The sequence below is a fragment of the Elephantulus edwardii genome, unplaced genomic scaffold (assembly GCF_000299155.1).
Source record: "Elephantulus edwardii isolate Elephantulus edwardi_28Jun2011 unplaced genomic scaffold, EleEdw1.0 scaffold00083, whole genome shotgun sequence".
Classification (NCBI taxonomy): domain Eukaryota; kingdom Metazoa; phylum Chordata; class Mammalia; order Macroscelidea; family Macroscelididae; genus Elephantulus; species Elephantulus edwardii.
The window spans coordinates 9,559,874-9,581,634 of record NW_006399833.1 but is presented as its reverse complement, the minus strand read 5'-3'; the positions used below and the strand labels follow the sequence as shown (position 1 = coordinate 9,581,634).

General features: G+C 37.9%; 1 protein-coding gene across 3 annotated transcripts in view; it reads left to right on the top strand.

Annotated features, from left to right (window-relative positions):
- Positions 1-1,346: 1,346 nt before the first annotated feature.
- CHRDL1 (chordin-like 1) overlaps positions 1,347-21,761 on the top strand; it is a 278,118-nt gene continuing 257,703 nt past the window's right edge. For 2 of the 3 annotated variants that reach the window (XM_006889921.1, XM_006889920.1), the window contains exon 1: positions 1,360-1,456. In XM_006889921.1, the coding sequence (XP_006889983.1) occupies positions 1,360-1,456 (97 nt within the window). Of the gene's footprint in view, positions 1,457-21,761 lie in introns of all 3 variants that reach the window. The other variant, XM_006889919.1, reaches the window with a different exon arrangement.

Below are 21,761 nucleotides of genomic sequence, written 5' to 3'. Positions count from 1 at the left end.
GGAAATAGAAGCTGTGGCATCCGCTTCCGAGCTCAAAGAAATTTTAGTCCTCCAGAATGGTCGTCTCACATTCTTTTGATTTCTGTATACTCTGTGTTTAAGTTGGACCCTGTGGAAAGATCAATAAATTCAGTTCCCATTTAGTGTGAACCTGAGACTGAACATGGGGTTTTCAAAATATTTAAATGTCTTCAAATAGCCCATTGGAAGAATTTTACAAACTCTCAAGTCTAATGACTTGTGACTGGATGTTAGCTATTTATCAAACTTTCTGGATTCCACTGTGGCTCAAAAGTCTAAGATTTCCATCTTGTAGACTGGGGTATAACAAATGTCAGATTTTTAAGAATTCTAGTTGCCTTAAAGAGAAAATATATAATTCCTAACCTGAAGTCTTTTGCATGGTGGTGCAGTATGAACAAATAATCTATTTAAATCTGTCTACACTCCATTTACAAAGATTAATTTTAAATTTCCTTTTCACATTGAACTTCATGGCAGATCAAAGTATATGCACCATACTAATCAATAAGACTTTTTTCTGGGGTTTTGTTGTTGTTGTTGTTGTATCTACTTGCTAACTAACTTTTCCAATGTGACTAGCCACACCAAAGATACTTACAGATCTCATAGAAGATACTGGAGTAATATTTCTGAAAGATTAAGAACAATAGTCTTGAAGCTAAGTTAACTTTCATTTCAGAAGCTGACTAGGTCTTATACCTATCACTTTTATCTTGTTTGTCAAATCAGCAGTTTTGCAGACCTCAGTTTTATTTTCCCCCCAAAGATGATGCATCTCTGGTGTGTATTTTTTTAAATGATTACTCTCTTGATACATCAATTCAGTCCCTTTTAGGAAGAGGGTTTCTTTTTAAAAATTAATATTTGAGTGAAAGTTTACAGAGCAAATTAATTTCCAATTTAGTTAAATTTTCATTTGTTCAGCCTATGTGACATTTTGTTCTATAATATTAATTCTATTACTCAAAATGTAACTGCATTTTTCCCACCAGGAAAGAATAATTAAATTGTTACTTTTACTTTTTTATGGCCTTCCTGCCATGACTTAAACTTAGCGTTTAGGTAGAAACTTATGTTCATTTGCTTGAATCTCCTAATATTTGAGACAGGACAGGCGAGTCCTCTTTCTTTTGTAGGAAAACAATTCTGGTCCTTATATAGATCCTCCATCATTTTGCCCCCCCTAGGAAATTAGAAGCCTTAGCAGTCATGTCTTTTATCAGTTTAGAATGTCCATTTTCAGTTTGGTGGATTTTTCCCCTCTATTTTTTTTTCCTGACAGTTTGCATACATTGGGCCCTGAAGATCCTGAATTGCCTTTCTACGGTGTTCAAAATGAGAAAAAAGTGGAAGATGGGAGGCATGAAATACATCTTTTCCTGGTTGCTGTTCTTTCTTTTCCTAGAAGGAAGCAAAGCAGAGCAAGTAAAACGTGAGTGTCTTAAGTTTTGGGGAGAAAATATCTTTGAAAATGTGGTTATAATCTGTAGGGATTGTGATTTAGCCCAAAGAAAGAAGAAAATAAAGTGAATGTTATTAGTTTATGCATGAGTTGATAAAAGAGTGAGAGCTTTGAGTCAGTCTAACAAAATTTGAGGCTGATTATCATGCAGTTTTCATCTCATAGAACACATGACACATTAGCCCATTTTCCCTTTCCTGTTCTAAACTTTACAAATTTCATTCCATTGTACGTAACTGAAGAAATATCTGACAGATGAGCTGGATTGTTCCCAAATTTCAGACTCTTCAGCAAAGGTTTTCAGTTAGTGAAATAAAGAAAAAGTAAAACAAGCTCTGTCTATTCCTTTATGCCATAAAATGTAGAAAGAAAAAAAAAATGAACACAAAACACCCAAACCTTCACATGAACCAGATTCAAATGAAAAATCCTTTGAGGAAATTGAGATTCCAGGGACCATTAGAAAACGGGATGCCACTGATTGAAAGGAACATCCCCGAACAGCCAGAGAATATTTCTAGAAAGTCAGTGATCCGTGTGATGGGCTAACACATTGGAGAAAACAGAGTGGCAGAAAAGAGGACAATTAACCCTACTTGCTGTCACATTTGGAAGATTTATGAGTTATCATTGACATTTCTACTCTTGTTAGGAGCTTTGTGTTTCCTTTGCACAGTATGGGCCTCACCTTCTTTGGGCCATTTGCAGCCACCTCTGAAGTGGACACTTGCCCTAAAATTTGAAGGAAAAGCCATAGTTCTAATTCCCCTTTTAGGCAGCATCAAAAGAAGCACAAAGTGGAACTGGTCCAAAGGGGTATTCTCTGCTTCAGTGGACTTATTCATGAGAAGGAACTGCGAAAATATTCTTCTTAGAAACTGACACACTATGTCTGAAGCCCATCCTTTAAACACTTATCTCCTTTATTAGCATAAGTTAAACATATCAGACACAGGCTTACTGACAGGGAGAACAATGTCAAGTCTACTCCATCCTTATGTTTGTATGTGTATTTTTGTCTCACTACTTTTTCCATAGTAAATTTAACCCTCTTCCTGGGAGAAATAGGGTTTTTGTTGCTGTATATTGTGACTTGAGTGAAAGTTTACAAAGCAAATTGGGTTTCCATTCAACCATTTATACACATTTTGTTTTAGAACATTTAACTACAATATCCACAATGTAATAGCACTACTCTTCATACTTCTTTGTGATTCTCATGCCTATTAATCCTTCTAGCTTCCAACTTCTTGCTTTCTGAGCTTTACCCTTGGAAGATGCTGCTCTTGAGACCCTATATGTTTGGCTGTTCTAAGGAGTGAATGCCTCCTTGGTGTTACTGTTCATCTTATAGCCTGTTGTTTGGCTGAAAGTTGAGCCACAGATTAGTGTGTTATTCCAGGTTTGAAGAGTGACCAAGGGCCATCATCTTGAGGGTTCCACTAGCTTCTATTAGACCAGTAAGTCTGATGTGGGGTTTTTTTAATATATATTTTTTTAGTTTTGTTCCACATTTCCCCCTACTTTACATAGGATCTTCTTCTATTGTAATCCTTTCTTTACAGTGGTCAGCAATAGTAACTGGGCACTATTTAGTTGAGAAAAAGCTTTTGAGTAGGCTTTTAAGAGTGGTGATGTGTGGCAATAGCTATATAATTAGGACACAAGAAAAAATTTAGTAAGGCAAGATCTCAAGAAGGAAGTTTGGTTAGACTCTTTCTTTGCATTTCTCAAACTACCTCCTTTTTTCCATTTGAATGTAGTGCATATCAGAGCTCTCCTCTTTTACAAGTCCTCCTTGATAAAAATAGATTGGCTAGAAATGTTTTGCACCCAGTTTTATCTCAGCTCAAAATCAACTGTGCTTTAAAATTCTTCTATTCTTAGAAAGAAACTTCCCTGATGGCATTGTGGGGAAGCTTGTAAATTTGGAAGACCATCTCTTCTTGGAAGTCTTCTGTATTTATGAAGAATAGTGGGATACTGTTCACATAGTAATTTAAGGAGCATTGGCAGTGTCGTGTGCTATGCATGAGTTGGACTTTTAACCAAAAGATCAGCAGTTGGAATCCACAGCTGCTCCAAGCAGAAAGATAGACAGTCTCCTCCTGTGACCCCTAACACTAAGGAGGCACTTTATAGTATAAAGTATATTGTATAGGATAACCACCTATACAAAGCCAAAGGGCAGTGTTTGCCTAAGGATCAAGGACAGAAGGCAGGGAAGAGTAGAATAGAGAATTAATGGAATAAAAATTACAATGCTGAAATGAGGAAAATTGCAGTAACATTGTGGGTACTGTAGTTAAAGTTATAAAACACAACATGTCTGAATGGCTAATCACTTTGCTTTGTAAACGTTCACTCAACACACACACACACACACACACACACACAAACACACACACACACACAGAGAGAGAGAGAGTGGGCACAAAGATTTACAGCCTTAGAAAACCAACAGAGAGTTGGAATGAACTTGACAGCAGTGGGGTGTTTTTGGATTTGGGTGTTTGTTTTTTTTAGTGGGGGGAGTCCATATGATGTAAAGTTTACATGACAAATCAAAGAAAGGTGGACAGTAAAAATTTATGGACCCAAACCTAACAAACACTTTCTAACATTTGTTGTTACTTAAAAAATTTGTCCCAAGCTGTCTGATATTTAATTGGTGTAAAATAGATTATATAACAAATAGTTCAAGATTCCAGTTCTGGGCAACTTTTTCAGACTTATAGTCAAATGGATGAGAAGGCTAAGATCATGGTCAATTTCCGAATGAGATACCAGCATCATGCTGTGACTATACCCGAGCGAAGTGCTTTGAAGACGTCTGTAAAGTCATCTCCACTAAAAGGGAAGCCTTAAAGTATGTTGTTGCTGTTGTGTACAGTACAGTTGGAACCAATTCATAACTGACCCTCTGACAGGTTTTCAGAGACAGTGAATCACACAGGAGCTGCTGATGTCCTCCACCCACCTGTCTTAGGGATTGAAGTGCAGCTTCCTGCCACTAGGCCACCAGTAGGCTGCATTGGTGGTAAAGGGGTGAACATAGCTGCTTTCCAAGCAGTTGACCTAGGTTCAATTCCTGGCAGACACAGTCAGCCAATCTCAAAGTATATACACTATGTATGTTAGTTATCTTGAGACGTATTCACAAGCACAGTGCAGGCAATGAGGTTGATATTATAGCTCTCACATTGAATAGTTAGCTAGAAGTAGTAAAAATGAAAATGCCAGTTTACAGGGGGAAAGTTATATATATTTGATAGCAACTCTATGAACAAAAGACCTGAAGTGTGTGTATGTGTGTGTATGTATATGTGTGTGTATGTGTGTATATATATATATATATATATATATATATATATATATATATATTCAGAAAATTCATTACCATCAAGTTAGAACTGACTTGTACTTGACTTTCCAGTCAGTTTTCAGGAAGCTGTAAATCACAGGGGAGGATATTCCACATCCTTCTCCCATGTATCTACTACTGGATTTGAACTGCCAGGGAGACACTACCTTTAGGTTAACAATGCAACTCCCTACAGACTGTGCCACCAGTACTCCCTATATGAATAATTATTGAAATGTAATATCATGCTACCATTAAAAACAGTACTTAAACAACATTTGGTGGACCTGGAGAATGCTTATGTTAACTGTTTTATAATTTCTTGAATTTCAAAATTGGTGCATGTTCACTGTTCAAAAGGGAATGAACATGTCCGACCTTCTTAGAGACTATATATATTCCTCAATCCCTCATCCTACTCTCTAGCAGTAACCAGCATCAATAGATTATCATGTGTTCTTCCAAACTCTTTTCATGTTATAAATACATGCATGCATGTTGCATTTATTCCTTCTAACAAAAATGAGATTATATCTATCTCTAGATCTATCTATCATCTATCTATCTATCATCTATCTATCTATCTATCTATCTATCTATCTATCTATCTATCATCTATCTACCTCTATCTACTATCTATCTATTTATCTATCTATCTATCATCTATCTATCTATCTATCTATCTATCTATCTATCTATCTATCTCCCCCCTCTAACTTGCTTTTGGTATACTAAGTCCCCAGTAATTGATGGTATACCAATTGACATATTTCAACTAACAGATGCTGCCCTAGATGTGCTCATCAAGTTGTGTCAAGAAATCTGGAGAAAAAACACTTGGCCAACTGACTGGAAGAGATCTATGTTCCCATTCTAAAGAAAGGTGATTCAAAAGAGTGTGGAAATTATTGAACAATATCATTAATATCACATGCAAGCAAGATTCTGCTGAAGATTATCCAAAAACTACTAGAGCAGCACATCAACAGCGAACTACCAGAAGTGCACGTTGGGCTTAGAAGGGGTCGTGGTACTAGGGATACTGTAGCTAATGTTAGATGGATATTGGCTGAAAGCAGGGAATACCAGAGGAATGTCTATATGTGTTTCATTGATTATGCAAAGGCGTTTGACTGTGTGGATCACAACAAACTGAGGCTGACTCTAAGAAGAATGGGAATCCCAGAAGACTTGATTGTGCTTATGCGAAACCTATACTTGGACCAGAAGGCAGTCGTCAGAACAGAGCAAGGAAACACTGCATGGTTAAAAATTGTGAAGGGTGTATGTCAGGGATGTGTCCTGTCTCTATACATTTTCAATCTCTATGCAGAACACATTATCGGGGAGGCTGGGCTCTATGAGGATAAATGTGACATCAGAATTGAAGGAAGACTTATCAGCAATCTGCATTATACAGATGACACAACCCTGCTTTCTGAAAGTGAGAAGGACCTGAAGTGCTTGCTGTGGAAGGTCAGGGACTGCTGCCTTAAGTATGGATTGAGGCTCAATATCAAGAAAACAAAGATTTTCACCACTGGGCTGATTGGCAGCATCATGATGGATGATGAAGAGATTAAGATTGTTCACAGCTTAAGTTTCCTTGGCTCCACAACCAACACTTTTGGCACCAGCAGTCAGGAAATTAAAAGACGTATTGTGATGGGAAATTCTGTGGTTAGAGACCTCTCTAAAATTCACCAAAGAGCAACGATGTCTGTCTGGAGACTAAGGTGTGCCTGATACAGGCCATGGTTTGCAATCACTTGCTATGCATCAGAGATCTGGACAATGACTAGGGAAGATAGAAGGAGAATTGACATCTTTGAGTTGTGGTGCTGGAGAAGAGTATTGAATATATCATGGACTGCTAGGAGAACAAACAGGTTCATTCTAGAGAGCGTGAAACCAGGCTGCTCTGTGGAGGCAAGGATTCTGAAGCTTCGTCTGACATACTTTGGGCATGTTGCAAGGAGCGACCAGTCCTTGGAGAGGGACGCCATGCTTGGGAGGGTGGAGGAACAGCGCAGGAGAGAAAGACCCTGGATGAGATGGATTGATTCAGTGACTGGGGTAATGGGGATAGGTGTGTCAGAGACAGGAAGTTTGGCACAGGATAGAGCAGGGTTTAGGGCTGTTGTACATAGGATTGCTATGACTGATAGGAGACTTGACAACACATAACAACAGCAACTTAATTTTACTTTAAAAATCCGAGTCTTGAACATAGAAAGCTAAGTTTCCATTTGTTTAACATGATGTATTTGAGTTCCTATTAGTAGATATTAAGGGTGCTTCTAGTTTTTGCTATTAGAAGTAATGTGTTAATGACCATCTTGAGCTACTTAGATCCATAGTTGTGAGAAATTGTTGGGCAAAAGTGTATATTCATCTTTAATTGTGATAAGTAGTGCCAAATTGCCCTTCATAAAAGTGGTATTAAATTTTATTCTCACTATCTGTATATGAGTGCACTTATAATTTTTTCATCAAAAGTATTGTTAATCTTTTCATTTGAGGCCAACTTAATAGGGATAAGTGATATTTGGTTTTATAGGATTTTTTGTATCACTGAAATGTGTATCTTTTCAGTTATTTTTTACTTCATTCTGTTTGTTCTTCAGTGAATTGCCTGTTTTTCATTGGGTAACTTGTCTTATTGATCTATAAAATCATATTATAGTTAAGATTATTAAACATTTTTGTGAATATTGTTTGGAAACTCTAGCTCATGTTAGACAGCAGAAAATATTTTGTTAATATTACTTTTCAACAATCTGCATTATGCAGATGACACAACCCTGCTTGCTGAAACTGAAGAGGACCTGAAGCACCTGCTGCAGAGGGTCAAGAACTGCAGCCTCCAATATGGATTGAGGCTCAATGTCAAGAAGACAAAGATTCTCACCACTGGATTAATTGGCAGCATCAGGATGGATGGTGAAGAGATTGAAACACAGCTTTAGTTTGCTTGGCTCCACAGTCAACACTCTTGGCATCAGCAGCCAGGAAATTAAAAGGCGCATTGACATGGGAAAGTCTGCTGTTAGGGACCTCTCCAAAGTACTGAAAAGCAATGGTGTCTCTCTGGAGACTAAGGTGCGTTTGATACAGGCCATGGTCTTCACAATCACTTGTTATGTATCAGAGAGTTGGACAATGACCAAGGAGGATAGGAGGAGAATTGATTCCTTTGAGCTGTGGTGCTGGAGAAGAGTATTGAGAATACCATGGACTGCTAGGAAAACAAACAGATTCGTCCTGGAAAGAGTTAAACCGAATGGCTCCTTGGAGGCAAGGATTCTGAGGCTCCGTCCAACATACTTTGGACATGTTGTGAGGAGAGACCGGTCCTTGGAGAGGGACATCATGCTTGGTAGGGTGGAGGGACAGCGCAGGAGGGAAAGGCCCTCTATGAGGTGGATTGATTCAGTGACTGGGATAATCGGAATGGGAGTGTCAGAGACAGTGCGATTGGCACAGGACAGAGCAGAGTTTAGGGCTGTTGTACATAGGGTCACTGTGAGTCACAAGTGACTCGATGGCACATAACAACAACAACAAACATTACTTTTCAAATAGTATTTTTATTAATTTTTATGCAGATATTTTCCCCCACACTTTCCTTCATTGACATTATGTTTCTTACAATCATTCCTATACTTCGTGTTTTTTAAAATTAATCACCATTGGGCTATGCTTATTATTACTCTGTCTTTTCAGGTCCCCAGTGGATCTTTCCTGTCTTCTTTATCCCCTCCATCCATCCACCAAATTATGTGACCATGTGATTTCCCATTTCCCATCTCACCCCTTCCCTGCTTGGGCCTCCATACATGTTTTACTAGTTATCCTTTTAGTATGATGGTCTTATGCAGTATTTGTCCTTATAAGACTGAGTTAGTTCACTCAGTATAATACTCTACAGTCTCTCTCAATTTATGTAATATTTTTCAGAATCTTTGCTCCTAAGTGCTGCATATTATTTCATTTGTAAATGTTCCACAGTTTCTCAATCCATTTGTTTCAGGTTAGACATTGGGGTGTTTCATTAGAACTGAGATTCAATGTTCTTAGCAGTGTTATTCACCATCCAATTTTTTTTGGTCTTTATTTTTGTTTTGTTTAATTTTTTTATTGTGATTTTAGTGAAAGTTTACAAAGAAATTGGATTTCACTCATTCCTTCATACATACATACTTTTCTCCTTACTCACCTATTCAATTTGTAATGCATGTCCTGTTTCAGTTTGTCCATTGCTATACACATAATGTCTAGTCATCCATCTCTTTCTCTTTTACTTTAAATTTTGTTTCACTTATATCTTCATACACATACATTTAAAATTTTTGCCTAGTTAGATCTGTCATTCATTTCTTAAATGGCTTCTGAATTTCTTATTGTTCCTAAATAGGTCTTTCCCACTTATTTGTCTTCTATTTTCTTCTGTTGCTTTTATGATTTTGAGTGTTGTTCATAGTTCTTAATTCATCTGAAAAGTGACAGTGGATGCAAGGAAAAAAGAAAGACGTGTTGATTTTTAATTAGACAAAACAAAGGAACTGGAAGAACATCAGTAACGTATGTTTTCTTCCTATTGTCTGATATAGGTTTTCCCAAGGAATTCAAGGGTTTTTGATCATTCAGGAATTGGTTGTGGGTCAAGTGTGATGATCTGTGTCCTGTTTGCTCTCCTTTTGTATCAGTATGGAATGTGGGGAAAGAACCATGTGGTCAAAGGTGCTCACTCAGTTGGTACATAAATATAAAGGAATTTGGAAAGATGCTTTAATTTTGGAAAGGTCTTTTTGCAAGGAAAGGTGGAAGGGGATACTACCACTGGCTAGGAATTAATTAGCCATTGTTACAGTTGTTATCACAAGAGAGAAGACAGATTCTGAAAACTAAGAACTACTGATGGAGTAATTAAGGTGGAATGTAAGAATGAACTATTTGTTGCTTATATAAAAGTTTGCTTCTGTCCAGTGTTAGTTAGCAAGGTTTGAGGTCTTTAGCTGAGAAAAGATCTTTCTGTAACTCCATTATGCTGTTGCTAAAGTTGTAGTCAAAGAGGCCAGGAAGCTCTTTTGAAGTTCAAAGGAGCGTAACATTCACTGCATAATATTCATGCAAATATGGGACAAATGGGCCGAAGAGTTTGCTCCTTTTGGCACATCTAACTTAGGTAATGAACTATTGATCAAAGTGGTGTTGAAGAATTGAGTTGTTAGGAATATTCAATTATGTATTTCTAATGGTCCAGCCTGTGCCAAGTCTGGCAGAGGTTCTAGGGGAGAGAAACTGTTCATGTATTTCATGGAGTCCTTTCTTGCTTTATAAGGTAAAACTAGATCTTCCAATGGGCTAGATTCACACTCCTTTTTCTACATTGTTATTTGACTGAAAAACTTCCACCATTGTTATTTGACTTGAAGTGGGCCTCTGAATCTTCAAGAATAGTGAACAGGAAGGATGAAGATATTTAGAAAGTTTGATACAGGTGAAGTGTGGACTTTTAGAATCCACTCAGATCCTCTGTTATGTTTGTTGATTGCCGTCAAGTCGAGTATGACTCATAGCGACCCCATGAAGCCCCTCTACCTGCTGTGAAATCCAGCCAGAAAGGCAGGAGGTTTTTTTTCTCCCCAAATTCTCATTTGGAGATTGAAGTGATTATTAATGAATGGAAAGAAGCAAGCAAAGAGTAAATCTGCTCACATTTTTAAAGTTTAAATACACAGAGGTGAATAAAATGAAAACTATCTTAAAATTGGACAATCTTCTGGTTTTTCAAAGCACGTTATATTTTATGCTGTGGTAGGAAGGCTGTGAGTGGTGCAGCAACTCTAGAGTTTGCCTAGATTCAAACTTCAACTCCACCACTTACTTATGGATCTTGGGAATGTTACTTAACATTCCCAGCTTTAGTTTTAGTATCATTAAAATTAGAGAGACTAGTATAATGAATAAACAAGATTGTGCACACCAAGTGCCCAGTGACTGGTATAGAGTTAGCTTTCAGTAAGCAGTAGCTATTAGAACAACTCTCTTAGAAGCCAAGTGATGGTATCACCTTAATTTTCAGATGTGACATTTAAAACTCTATGAGGTCAAGTGACTTTATACCAGGGCAGACTGCATGCCGAGACAGAGCCAGAACTAAAGCCCAGGACGTCAGACTCAGTGTTCTGTTCACTAAACTAGTTTGCCTGTGGGTAATTCTCTGAGGAAGCCAGTCTATTCTCTTGAATGGAAGCCCAGTCCTTTGCACATGGCAGCCACTTAATATATATTTTTTCTTAAGAGAGAACCCAATGAATAAATAAAGAACTTTGCAACCAGAATTCCTAATAGAGGCAGTGCACCATTTGATAGTTAAAGGACAAGAGACCAAGACTGAAATTATTTAAGAACCTAAACAAGCTAAGCCAAAGGAAAGTTGTGAGGAAGGTTAAAAATATGCGTCTTTATGTCTTTGCTTCTTAAATTTCTCTGACTTCTCAGTAGGATTGGAATGTCCTCATAATTTAATGGAAAGAGGACTGCTAAAAGTCAGAAGACCTGTTTTCTGGTCAGTTCTGTGTTGTTGCTGTGTGGTATTAGTTGAGTCATTCATGCTCTTTGAACTAGAGATTCTTTACAAATAAACGGAGAGGAATTCTTGCCTTCTGGACAGAAAACCAAAGAATCCAAGAAGAGTGCTGGGGGAAGTGGTAAAAGGGAAACTAAGGTCTTTGTCTTGGGTACTTGACTTTGTCCAATTGTAGAAGATCAGTGCAAAGAGTATTTTAATCATTTAAGATTTATAGCCTGTCTACTTCTAAAGGGATAAGACAGAGGTTAAAGATTAAAGAATAGTTAGTTGCAAGATAATATTTTTAGAGATGAAACAAAAATAGAAGTCCTTTGAAAGGAAATCTAAGGAGTAGGTGTTTTTAACACCTGATTTGGTAGATTATAGCATTTGCCCTCTAAATTGGCTTATGCTTCCTGGAAATATAAAAAGAGAAACTTCAGGCTTTCTGGCAAAAGAAAACTTACAGTCTCATCTACAGAGAATATTCCTACCTTTCACTTATTCAATAGTATTGATCATGGGATGTTTCAATAAAGTACATGCTGGGTGGTAAAAGGATATTATATGTAGTCTTATTGTCATTAAAGAAGGAATTATCTATTTGACATTCTTTTATCAACTCTCTGTAAAGAAAGAGGGCACACATTAAAGTCACAATTTAATAAAGGTTTTTCTATCAGTGTTGAGGCAATGTTCTCCAGTTTCTTTTCCTCTGAGTGATCAAAGTGAATTGGAGGATAAAATGTGGAAATGTGAAACAAAAGCATACCGAGTATGTCTACAGACTGGATTGGCAACTCTCAGATGTTTAAAGCAAGCGTTATAGTGACATGGTTTTATTCTGATGTTAAAGTAGACCCATTATTGTTAATTTTTTCGAAGGTACAGAAAGATATAAAGGGAAAAGTAACTTGTAATCTCAATAGGCAAGAGTTCCAGAGCCAAGCTTACTGTTGACAAATTGATACCAACTCATAAGGACCCTGCCAGTAGAACAGGGTAGAATTGCCTGCAGAGAGTTTCTAAGGCTATAAATCTCTGTGGAAGCAGACTGTGTCAGGGTGCCTGATGACTCCAATCTATTGACCTTTCAGCTGAGTGCCTTTAATTACTGAATTACTGCACCATTAGGGCTCCTTCATGTCAAGATTGCTGTTGCTAGGTGTTGTGGAGTCAACTAATTGATATATATGTCTCGCTTTTTTTAAAAAATCTCTGCTTAGCTTTACATATATACTGTTTATTATTTGTTCAGGCTTGGGCTTTTTTTAGATGAAATTATCTTTTATGTCTCATATGGGTCAAGGTTTGTTATGTCAATTCACAATTAAATTCTCTTAAATGTACCTGTTGTTGTTGTTGTTCTTATGTGCCACTGAGTCAGAGCCAACCCATAGCAGATCCTCTTGTTGTTGTTATGTGCCATTGAGTCGCCTACAACTCTAAGCAACAGGCCTAAACTCTGCTCTACCCTGTGCCAGCCTCACTATTTCTGATACACCCACCCCCATTACGCCAGTAACTGAATCAATCAATCTCATCGGGAGTCTTCCTCCCTTAAACTGTCCCTCCACCCTCCCAAGCATGATGTCCCTCTCCAAGGCCTGGTTCTGCTTTGCAACAAGTCCAAAATATGTCAGATGAAGCTAAAGAATCCTTGCCTCCAAGGAGCAGCCTAGTCTCATCCTCTCTAGGACGAATCTGTTTGTTTTCCTAGCAATCCATGATATATTCAATACTCTTCTCCAGCACCACAACTCAAAGGCATCAATTCTTCTTCTGTCCTCCCTAGTCCAGTAAGTAATTGCAAAGACTATGGCCTGGAATAAGCGCACCTTAGTCTCTAGATTGACATTGTTGCTCTTTGGTACTTCTTTGGAGAGGTCTCTGACAACAGACTTTCCCATCATAATTCATCTTTTAATTTCCTGGCTGCTGGTACCAAGAGTGTTGATTGTGGAGCCAAGCAAACTAAAGCTGTTAATAATATTAATCTGTTCACCATCTTTCATGACGCTGCCAACTGACCCAATGATGAGAATCTTTGTTTTCTTGATTGTGAGCTTCAATCCATATTGAAGGCTGCAGTCCTTGACCATCTGTAGCAAGTGCTTCAGGTCTTCCGCAGTTTCAGCAGGCTGATTCTCTTAGAGGCTGTAAGTCACGTGGGAGGAGATTGCTCATCTTTTTCTTGTGAAGCGGCTGGTAGATTTGAACCACAGTAGATTTGATCCTTACACACTAGGCCAAATGCACCAGTGGTGAAGAGAAAATTTGTAATGTATTAAATAAAAGCTGAGTTATTTAGATACTAAGTTCAGGAAATGCAGAAGTGATTCCATTGTGAAAAGTTTAAGAACTCAACCTAACATAAAGTCATTAGCATAGGTTTGTAGAGATGAGTTGCTAATAGAAAGAACAATTTGGAATTCCCCCAAAACAAGAGCACTGATTTTTGCCCCAAATTCTATGTTATATGACAGAGAAGAGATGATTTTAGCCAGAAAAAATATTCCAGTCATTTTTTACCAGCCAAGCACTCTTTCTGTAAAAGGATCTCCCCATGGCCTCATAGTTAAAACTAATGACAATACCATCAGCCCCTAGTTATTCATGATAATGGAAGGTAGAGCGAGCATGATGAATTGAAATTTCATGGAAAATCTCCAGTTCTCATCCTAGCCAATGATGTCACTTTGCTCAACTGTCAAACTCCTTTAAAATATGGACTGTTTCCTTCTCCTTGAGTTTGTCCACCTGCTAGTAGGCCAGTGAAACAGCCATAAAGCCTAGTGTCATAGCATGCTGTGCATAGCCTATTCAATATGTATTAAGTAGAATTAATTATGGACAAATGATAGAACAAATATGAATAAGATCATTAACCCTGGATGAAGAGGAATAAGCTGTCAGATGAAAAATTATTATCATTTTCACTAGCTTCTATGACCTGGAGATGAAGTCTTAAATCCTTGAGGAAATCTTGTAGAGATCTGAAATCTGGAAATCCTATTTCCAGACAAATAGGACTCCTTTGCCCTATGACTACTAGTAACCACCCTCTGTTCTTCAAGTTTGATGACAGACGAGAAGTACTTACGATTTTGGGTTTTCTTCACTAGTCTAGTAGCTGCTAAAAAAAAATTAAAAAGGAATTTGTTTACTTGGTGTGTCTACTTAACAGCAAAAATTCATCTTCTTTCTACTGACTGTATGTGTTATAATAGAATAAATATTATTGTAATACTTACTTGATGATGCATCTACTGTAATAGCTCTTATCAAAAACAGTTCATGGGAATTCATGGGAATGTTTTCTTGCTTTTGAGCTGATGATGAAGTTGTTGACTTTTTGACCTAATCCTGGGAGCTGGGCAGTAATGGTTAGGCAAAATATCGGTGGCTTAGTGGCACATCTCTGTTGTTTACTTTTTCCATCATTGTCACTATTGAGAGGGACCTTTAAATTAGAGGGATCTTCATCTCCAATTAGGACCAGCTGAACCACTGGAAAAATAGTTAAAATGGTGCCGATTAAAGGTCCATCTCGAATGTTAGTTGCAATTCCTTTGGAACTAAGTTCTACTCTCAGATGCAATTAGTTAATGGTAAGTCATTCATTTTCCAGCTGGTATCTCTCAATTATTGGCGGTGGACCACCTTAGTTTCTTTCTCTTTTCTTCTCGAAATTGGCAAGGTATAGCTGTTGCAATAGCCAGATCACTTGCTCTTTTGTCCAAAATGAATAAGCTGGGACATTAGGTGTGATTAATTATGTTCTGTAACTCACCAAATTCTCTCCTGGGTAATGAAAAAAACTTTTAAAAAGTTCAAAATTCTAAGTGCAAGTTAAAATTGTCTTTATGATAGCTTATACCAATTTATGATTGTTCATTGTATTCATGGAGAAAATCAGCTATAATATCCCTAACTACTTAATCTTGGTCAACCATGGTGAGACCTATCTAAAAGTTTATTGTGCTTATTTTACTAGATTACTCCCTCACTCATTTCAGTTGAGTCAGAATTGGCTCGTAACTGACCCTCCAATGGGTTTATGAAAGCTGTAGATCATGCAGGAGGAGATTGCCCATCCTTCTCCTATGGAACTGCTGGTGGAATCAAATCACCAGAGCCACCCTGGCTTTGAGTTAGCATGGCAACTTCTTACGAAACTACCTCACTACAGATTTGAAAAGAACAGTGTCAGTAACTGTAAATGAATTGCTTAATAACACCTATAGTGTTAGTTGTTCAGTTCCTAGATTGCTTCCAGCTCCTGAATTTGCTTCAGGGAGTTATGGATTTCTGTAAGTGGTATAATTGGCTAAATCTCATGCTGCTTAGATAATGGGACAAATGAAGTTGATAATAGATCATTAGTTTGCATTAAGAGCCAGTTTTCCATCAGAAGTTAGTGTCAAATAAGAGTATTTTTTTCCCTTAAAGGAGCATGATTTGGAACATACTGGTCCCACATTATGGGATAAATACTATGTAAGTTGTTGTTGTTGTTGTTGTTATGTGCCATCGAGTTGTTTTCGACTCATAGCGACCCTATGCACAACAGCCCTAAACCCTGCTCTATCCTGCGCCAACCGCACTGCCTCTGACACACCCATCCCGATTACCCCAGTCATCGAATCAATCCATCTCATAGAGGGTCTTCCCCTCCTGCACTGTCCCTCCACCCTCCCAAGCATGATGTCCCTCTCCAAGGACCCGTCCCTCCTGGCAACATGTCCAAAGTATGTCAGACGAAGCCCCAGAATCCTTGCCTCCAAGGAGTAGCTTGGTTTAATCCTCTCCAAGATGAATCTGTTTGTTTTCCTGGCAGTCCATGGTACATTCAGTACCCTTCTCCAGCACCACAGCTCAAAAGCATCCACTCTGCTTCTGTCCTCCCTAGTCATTGTCCAACTCTCTGATGCATAACAAGCGATTGCAAATACCATGGCCTGTATCAGGTGCACCTTAGTCTCCAGAGAGACACCGTTGTTCCTGAGTACTTTAGAGAGGTCCCTAACAGCAGACTTTCCCATCGCGATACGCTTTTTTATTTCCTGACTGCTGGTGCCAAGAGTGTTGACCGTGGGGCCGAGCAAACTGAAGCTGTGAACAATCTCAATCTCTTCGCGATCCATCCTGATGCTGCCAATTGGTCCAGTGGTGAGAATCTTTGTCTTCTCGACATTGAGCCTCAGTCCATACTGAAGGCTGCAGTCCTTGACCCTTCGCAGCAAGTGCATGAGGTCCTCCTCAGTTTCAGCAAGCAGGGTTGTGTCATCTGCGTAACGCAGATTGTGAATAGATCTTCCACCAATCCTGATGCCACAATTCTCCTCATAGAGCCCAGCTTCTCGGATAATCTGCTCTGCATAGATGTTGAAAAGGTATGGAGACAGGATGCATCCTTGGCTTACACCCTTCCCAATTTTGAACCATGCAGTGTTACCCTGCTCTGTTCTGACTACTGCCTCTTGATCCAAGTACAGGTTTTGCAATAGCACAATCAAATGTTCTGGGATTCCCATTCTTCTCAGAGTCAGCCACAGTTTGTTATGATACATACAGTCAAATGCCTTTGCATAATCAATGAAACACAGATAGACATTCTTCTGGTATTCTCTGCTTTCAGCCAAGATCCATCTAACATCAGCAACAATATCCCTAGTACCTCGAACCCTTCTAAACCCAGCCTGGACTTCCGGCAGTTCTCTGCTGATGTGCTGTTCTAATTGTTTTTGGATAATCTTCAGTAGAATCTTGCTTGCATGTGAAATCAATGACACTGTTCTGTAGTTTCCACACTCAGTTGGGTCACCTTTCTTTGGAATGGGAACAAATATATGCAGAAATGTGCCTGTAGGTTTAAAGGGTATGAAAAGGAGCTTTTATCTGGAGTAATATAATCCAGGATAGATTTACTAGCCTTTGAAAGCATGGACATTATTTTATACTTAGCCACTGAAAAAGATTAAAAAATTGTAAGTACAGTCTGCCAGCTGCACCATTTTATATAGAGTATTTGGAGTTTGACTTGATTTCACTGGAAACAACACTTCATTCTTTTAATAGGTGATCAAACTTGAGTCTCAAAGGTAATTTGAGTAAAATTTCAGGTAAAAATACAGGGATAGCCTTTACTTTCCAAATTAGAAATATAGGTGATGTGCATCTTATCAATTATGTAGAACAAAAGGCTGAATCCCTCCCTGTGGTATCAGAATACCCTGCACTTTGGGAAACAGATTTTCCTGCTACCGTGAAGTAAATTGTTCACCAATTTGAATGGATGATATTTATGCAAAATCTGTATGTAAATACTTTTGAAACTCACATTTTAATAGCTTGTCTTCTACTAGTGTTTATTATCTCAAATGTCTTTGTGGGTTTTTATCTCATTTCTTCTCTATCAGGTAAGAAAGAGCAAGTCATTCAACCACTTAAAACACATACTTAAGGATGAAAATGCACCCTAACATGTATTTAAAGTAGGTAGATATGGATTAAACTGAGCATTACAATTCCCTACTCTCTAGGGCACCATAATCTCTTATCAGTTAATGATATTGGTACTGTTAATGTATTTAATTTTTCCCCCACTCTTTTCTTGAAAGATATAGGATAGTAGTTTAATTTATGTCTATACCACGAAAGTTATATTGTTGATAAAAATGCTGAAAAGCATTTAAATCTTTTCTGAAAAATAATGCTAATTTTCTAAATTCTTGCAATTAATCAACATTTTGATCTTCTACACAGAGACTAGAAATATATTAACATGAATGGTAATCACTAGGGAATATTAGCATACACATTGTCTTCTTAAAAAATGGAGATTGTGTAGTAATATTCTTTCTATGATTGACATATTCCACTCAGCATAATGTTTCAATAAATCATCATTATTATTTATGGCTGTATAGTATTCCACGTTATGGATTTACATTTTGTCTATGCATTTACACATTGATGGGACAAGAAATTATTTTCTATATATTATTTTATTAAGGTATACATTACATATAACAACTTTTATCCTTTTTAGAATGCAATTTTGTGATTTTTCATAAATGCATTGAATTAGTAAATATTGCCATAATCAAGATATAAACTAGTCCTGTCACTTGCAAAATTAATCATGTGACCCTTTGTAATGAAATCCTTACCAAAAACCCAGATCTTGTTAACTGTTGATATGGTTCTGTCACTATTAAGCTTGGTTCTTTGGAGAAGCAAAATCAATGAAGCTTCTTTATGTAGATATATGGGGAGAATTTTATCTCAAGAAAATGGCTTATGTAGTTTTAGAATCTGACAAGTTCCATGTTCATGGGACATAAGTCAGGCTATGGCTCACATAGCAATAGCCGCTGGTAAACCCAAGTTCAACAGTTCAGATGGAGCTGGCACAAAAACTCTGGAGGCTAAAGAATCTGAAGACTGAAATGTGCCAATGAATGAATGAAAATTTAATTTCTCTGTTCATTAAAATCATTACCCAGTCACTGACTCATCCATCTCATTGAGGGTCTTCCTCTCTTATGCTGTCCCTCTACCCTCCCAGGCATGACGATCCTCTGCAAGGACTGGTCCCTCCTTGCAACATGTCCAAAGTATGTCAGATGAAGCTTCAGAATCCATGCCTCCAAGCCTGATTTAACTCTCTCCAGGATGAACCTGTTTGTCCTCTTAGCAGTCCATGGTATATTCAATATTCTTCTCCAGCACCACAGCTCAAAGACATCATTTTTCCTTCTATCATCTTTGGTCATTGTTCAGCTCTTTGATGCATAGCAAGTAACTGCAAAGATTATGGCCTGGATCAGGAGCACTTTAGTCTCTAAATTGACATCGTTGCTCTTCAGTACTTTGGAGAGGTGCCTGACAGCAGTCTTCCCCAATGCAATTAATCTTTTAATTTCCTGGTTGCTGTTACCAAGAGTGTTGATTGTGCAGCCAAGCAAACATTATGATTTACAGCCTCAGAAACCTGATGGTAGTTGTTATGTACCATCGAGTTGGAATGGACTCATAGCTGACTCTCCAGCAGGTTTTCAGAGGCAGTAAATAGATCAGAAAAGAAGAATTGACCATCTTTTTTCTTTTTTCTGCAGTGCAGCTGGTGGATTCAGAGCACCTACCTTACCAATAAGCCACCAGACTCAGAACTTACTCAATTACAGTGATTTTGAATTTGAGGTGTTTTTGTTTTGTTTTGTTTTGATTTGTTGTTTTGGTTTTTTTTGTTTGCTGAACTGCAACCGCTGATTTTCAAATATTAAACCAGCATTACCATTTGCTTGCTACATACTATGTTTTTTATATATTGTTGGAGGTTTTAATTTGTTAAAATTTTGTTGCTAATTCTTGCAACTACTTTTCCTTACTTAAAATATTGTTCTATTTTATTTTGCTCCCAATATAACTCTTACCTCAAAGATTCATTAGGGGAGCATTCATTCCTTTTTGTTTGTTTGGAATGGTTTGGTAGATTTCACCTGTGAAGCCTTCTATCTCTGGGATTTTGAGAAAGTTTTAACTACAAACTATACTTATTTAAAACATGTAGGAAGGTCAGGTTATCTGTTACTACTTGAATGTTGTTGTAATGCGTTATCAAGTTGACTATGACTCACAGCAACCCTGCTTCTGAATCCTACCCTATCCTGAGTCAACCTCACTGTTTCTGACACACTTGACACCATTATCACAATTGCTGTGTCAATCCATATCATCCAGGGTCTTCTTCACTTACAATGATCCTCTACTTTTCCAAGTATGATAAGCTTCTCAAAGGACTGGTATCCCTGGCAACTTGCCCAAAATATGTGAGAGTGTCTCCTGGTCTTCAAGGAGCAACCTGGTTTCACCCTCTTCAAGTTGTTTGTTCCCTTGGCAGTCTATGGTATGTTTAATACTCTTCTCCAGCACCACAACTCAAAGATAATCAGTTTTCTTCTGTAACCCTTATTCACTATCCAGCTCTCAAATGCACTGCAAGCAATTGAGAAGTCTTTGATCTAGATTAGGTGCACATTAGTCTCTAATTGACATCCTTGCTTTTTAGCACTTTGGAGCAGAACCTGAATGCAGATTTTCTCAATACAATCTTTTTTTATGTACTGGCAGCTGGTGTCAAGAGTGTTGATTGTGGTTCCAAGCAAGAAGAGAGAATTAAAACCTGAATCTTTTCTTTCTCCAGCTGTTGTGATACTTCTATTGGCCTGGTGGTGAGAATTTTTATTTTCTTAATATTGAGATGTAATCTATATTGAAGACTACAGTTCTTGACCTTCTTCAGCAAACACTTCAAGTTCTCCTCAGTTTCAGCAAGCAAGGTTGTGTCATCTGCATCACACAGATTGTTGATGGGTCTTTCTCCAAACTTGAGGCCACATTCTTCTTCATTGAATCTAGCCTACCAAATGATCTGTTCAGCATATGGATTGAAAACATTTCAAGAACAGATATATCCCTGATGCACTCCTCTCTTGATTTTGAACCATGCAGTGTTCCCTTGCTCTGTTCGAACAGCAGCTTCATGTTCTAGGCATAGGTTTCACATGAGCACAATCAAGTGTTCTGAGATTCCCTTTCTTTTCAATCTTAGCCACAATTTGTTGTGATCCACACAGTTAAATGCCTTTGCATAGTAGATAATATCCATACACATACAAAGAAGTACAGTGAATACCATTGTCATTCAAATATATGCACCAACAACTAGAGCCAAAGAAGAGGAAATGGAAGATTCCTACTAACTTTTGCAGTCAGAAATTGATCAAACATGCAATCAAGATGCATTGATAATAATGGGTGACTGGAACGCAAAAGTTGGGAACGGGGAAGAAGGATCAGTAGCTGGAAAACACGGGCTCAGTGAGAGAAATGAGGCTGGAGATAATATGATAGAGTTCTGCACATTCAATGATTTATTCATTGCAAATACCTTTCTTTTATAGGAAACATAAACGCAGGCTATACACATGGATCTCACCTGATGATATACATAGTAATAAAATCAATTACATTTGTGGAAAGACTTGCTGGAGAAGCTCAATAACAGCAGTGAAAACCAGGACAGGTGCTGATTGTGGGACAGACCACCAACTACTCATATGCAAGTTCAACCTGAAATTGAGGAAAATTAAATCAAGATCACGGGAACCAAGATTGACCTTAAGCCTGTCCCACTCGAATTTCAAAATCATCTCAGGAACAAGTTTGGGGCCTTGAGCACCAATGACCATAGACCAAATGAGCTCTGAGAGGATATCAAGAAAATCATCCATGAAGAATGCAAAAGATTACAAAGGCTGAAGAGG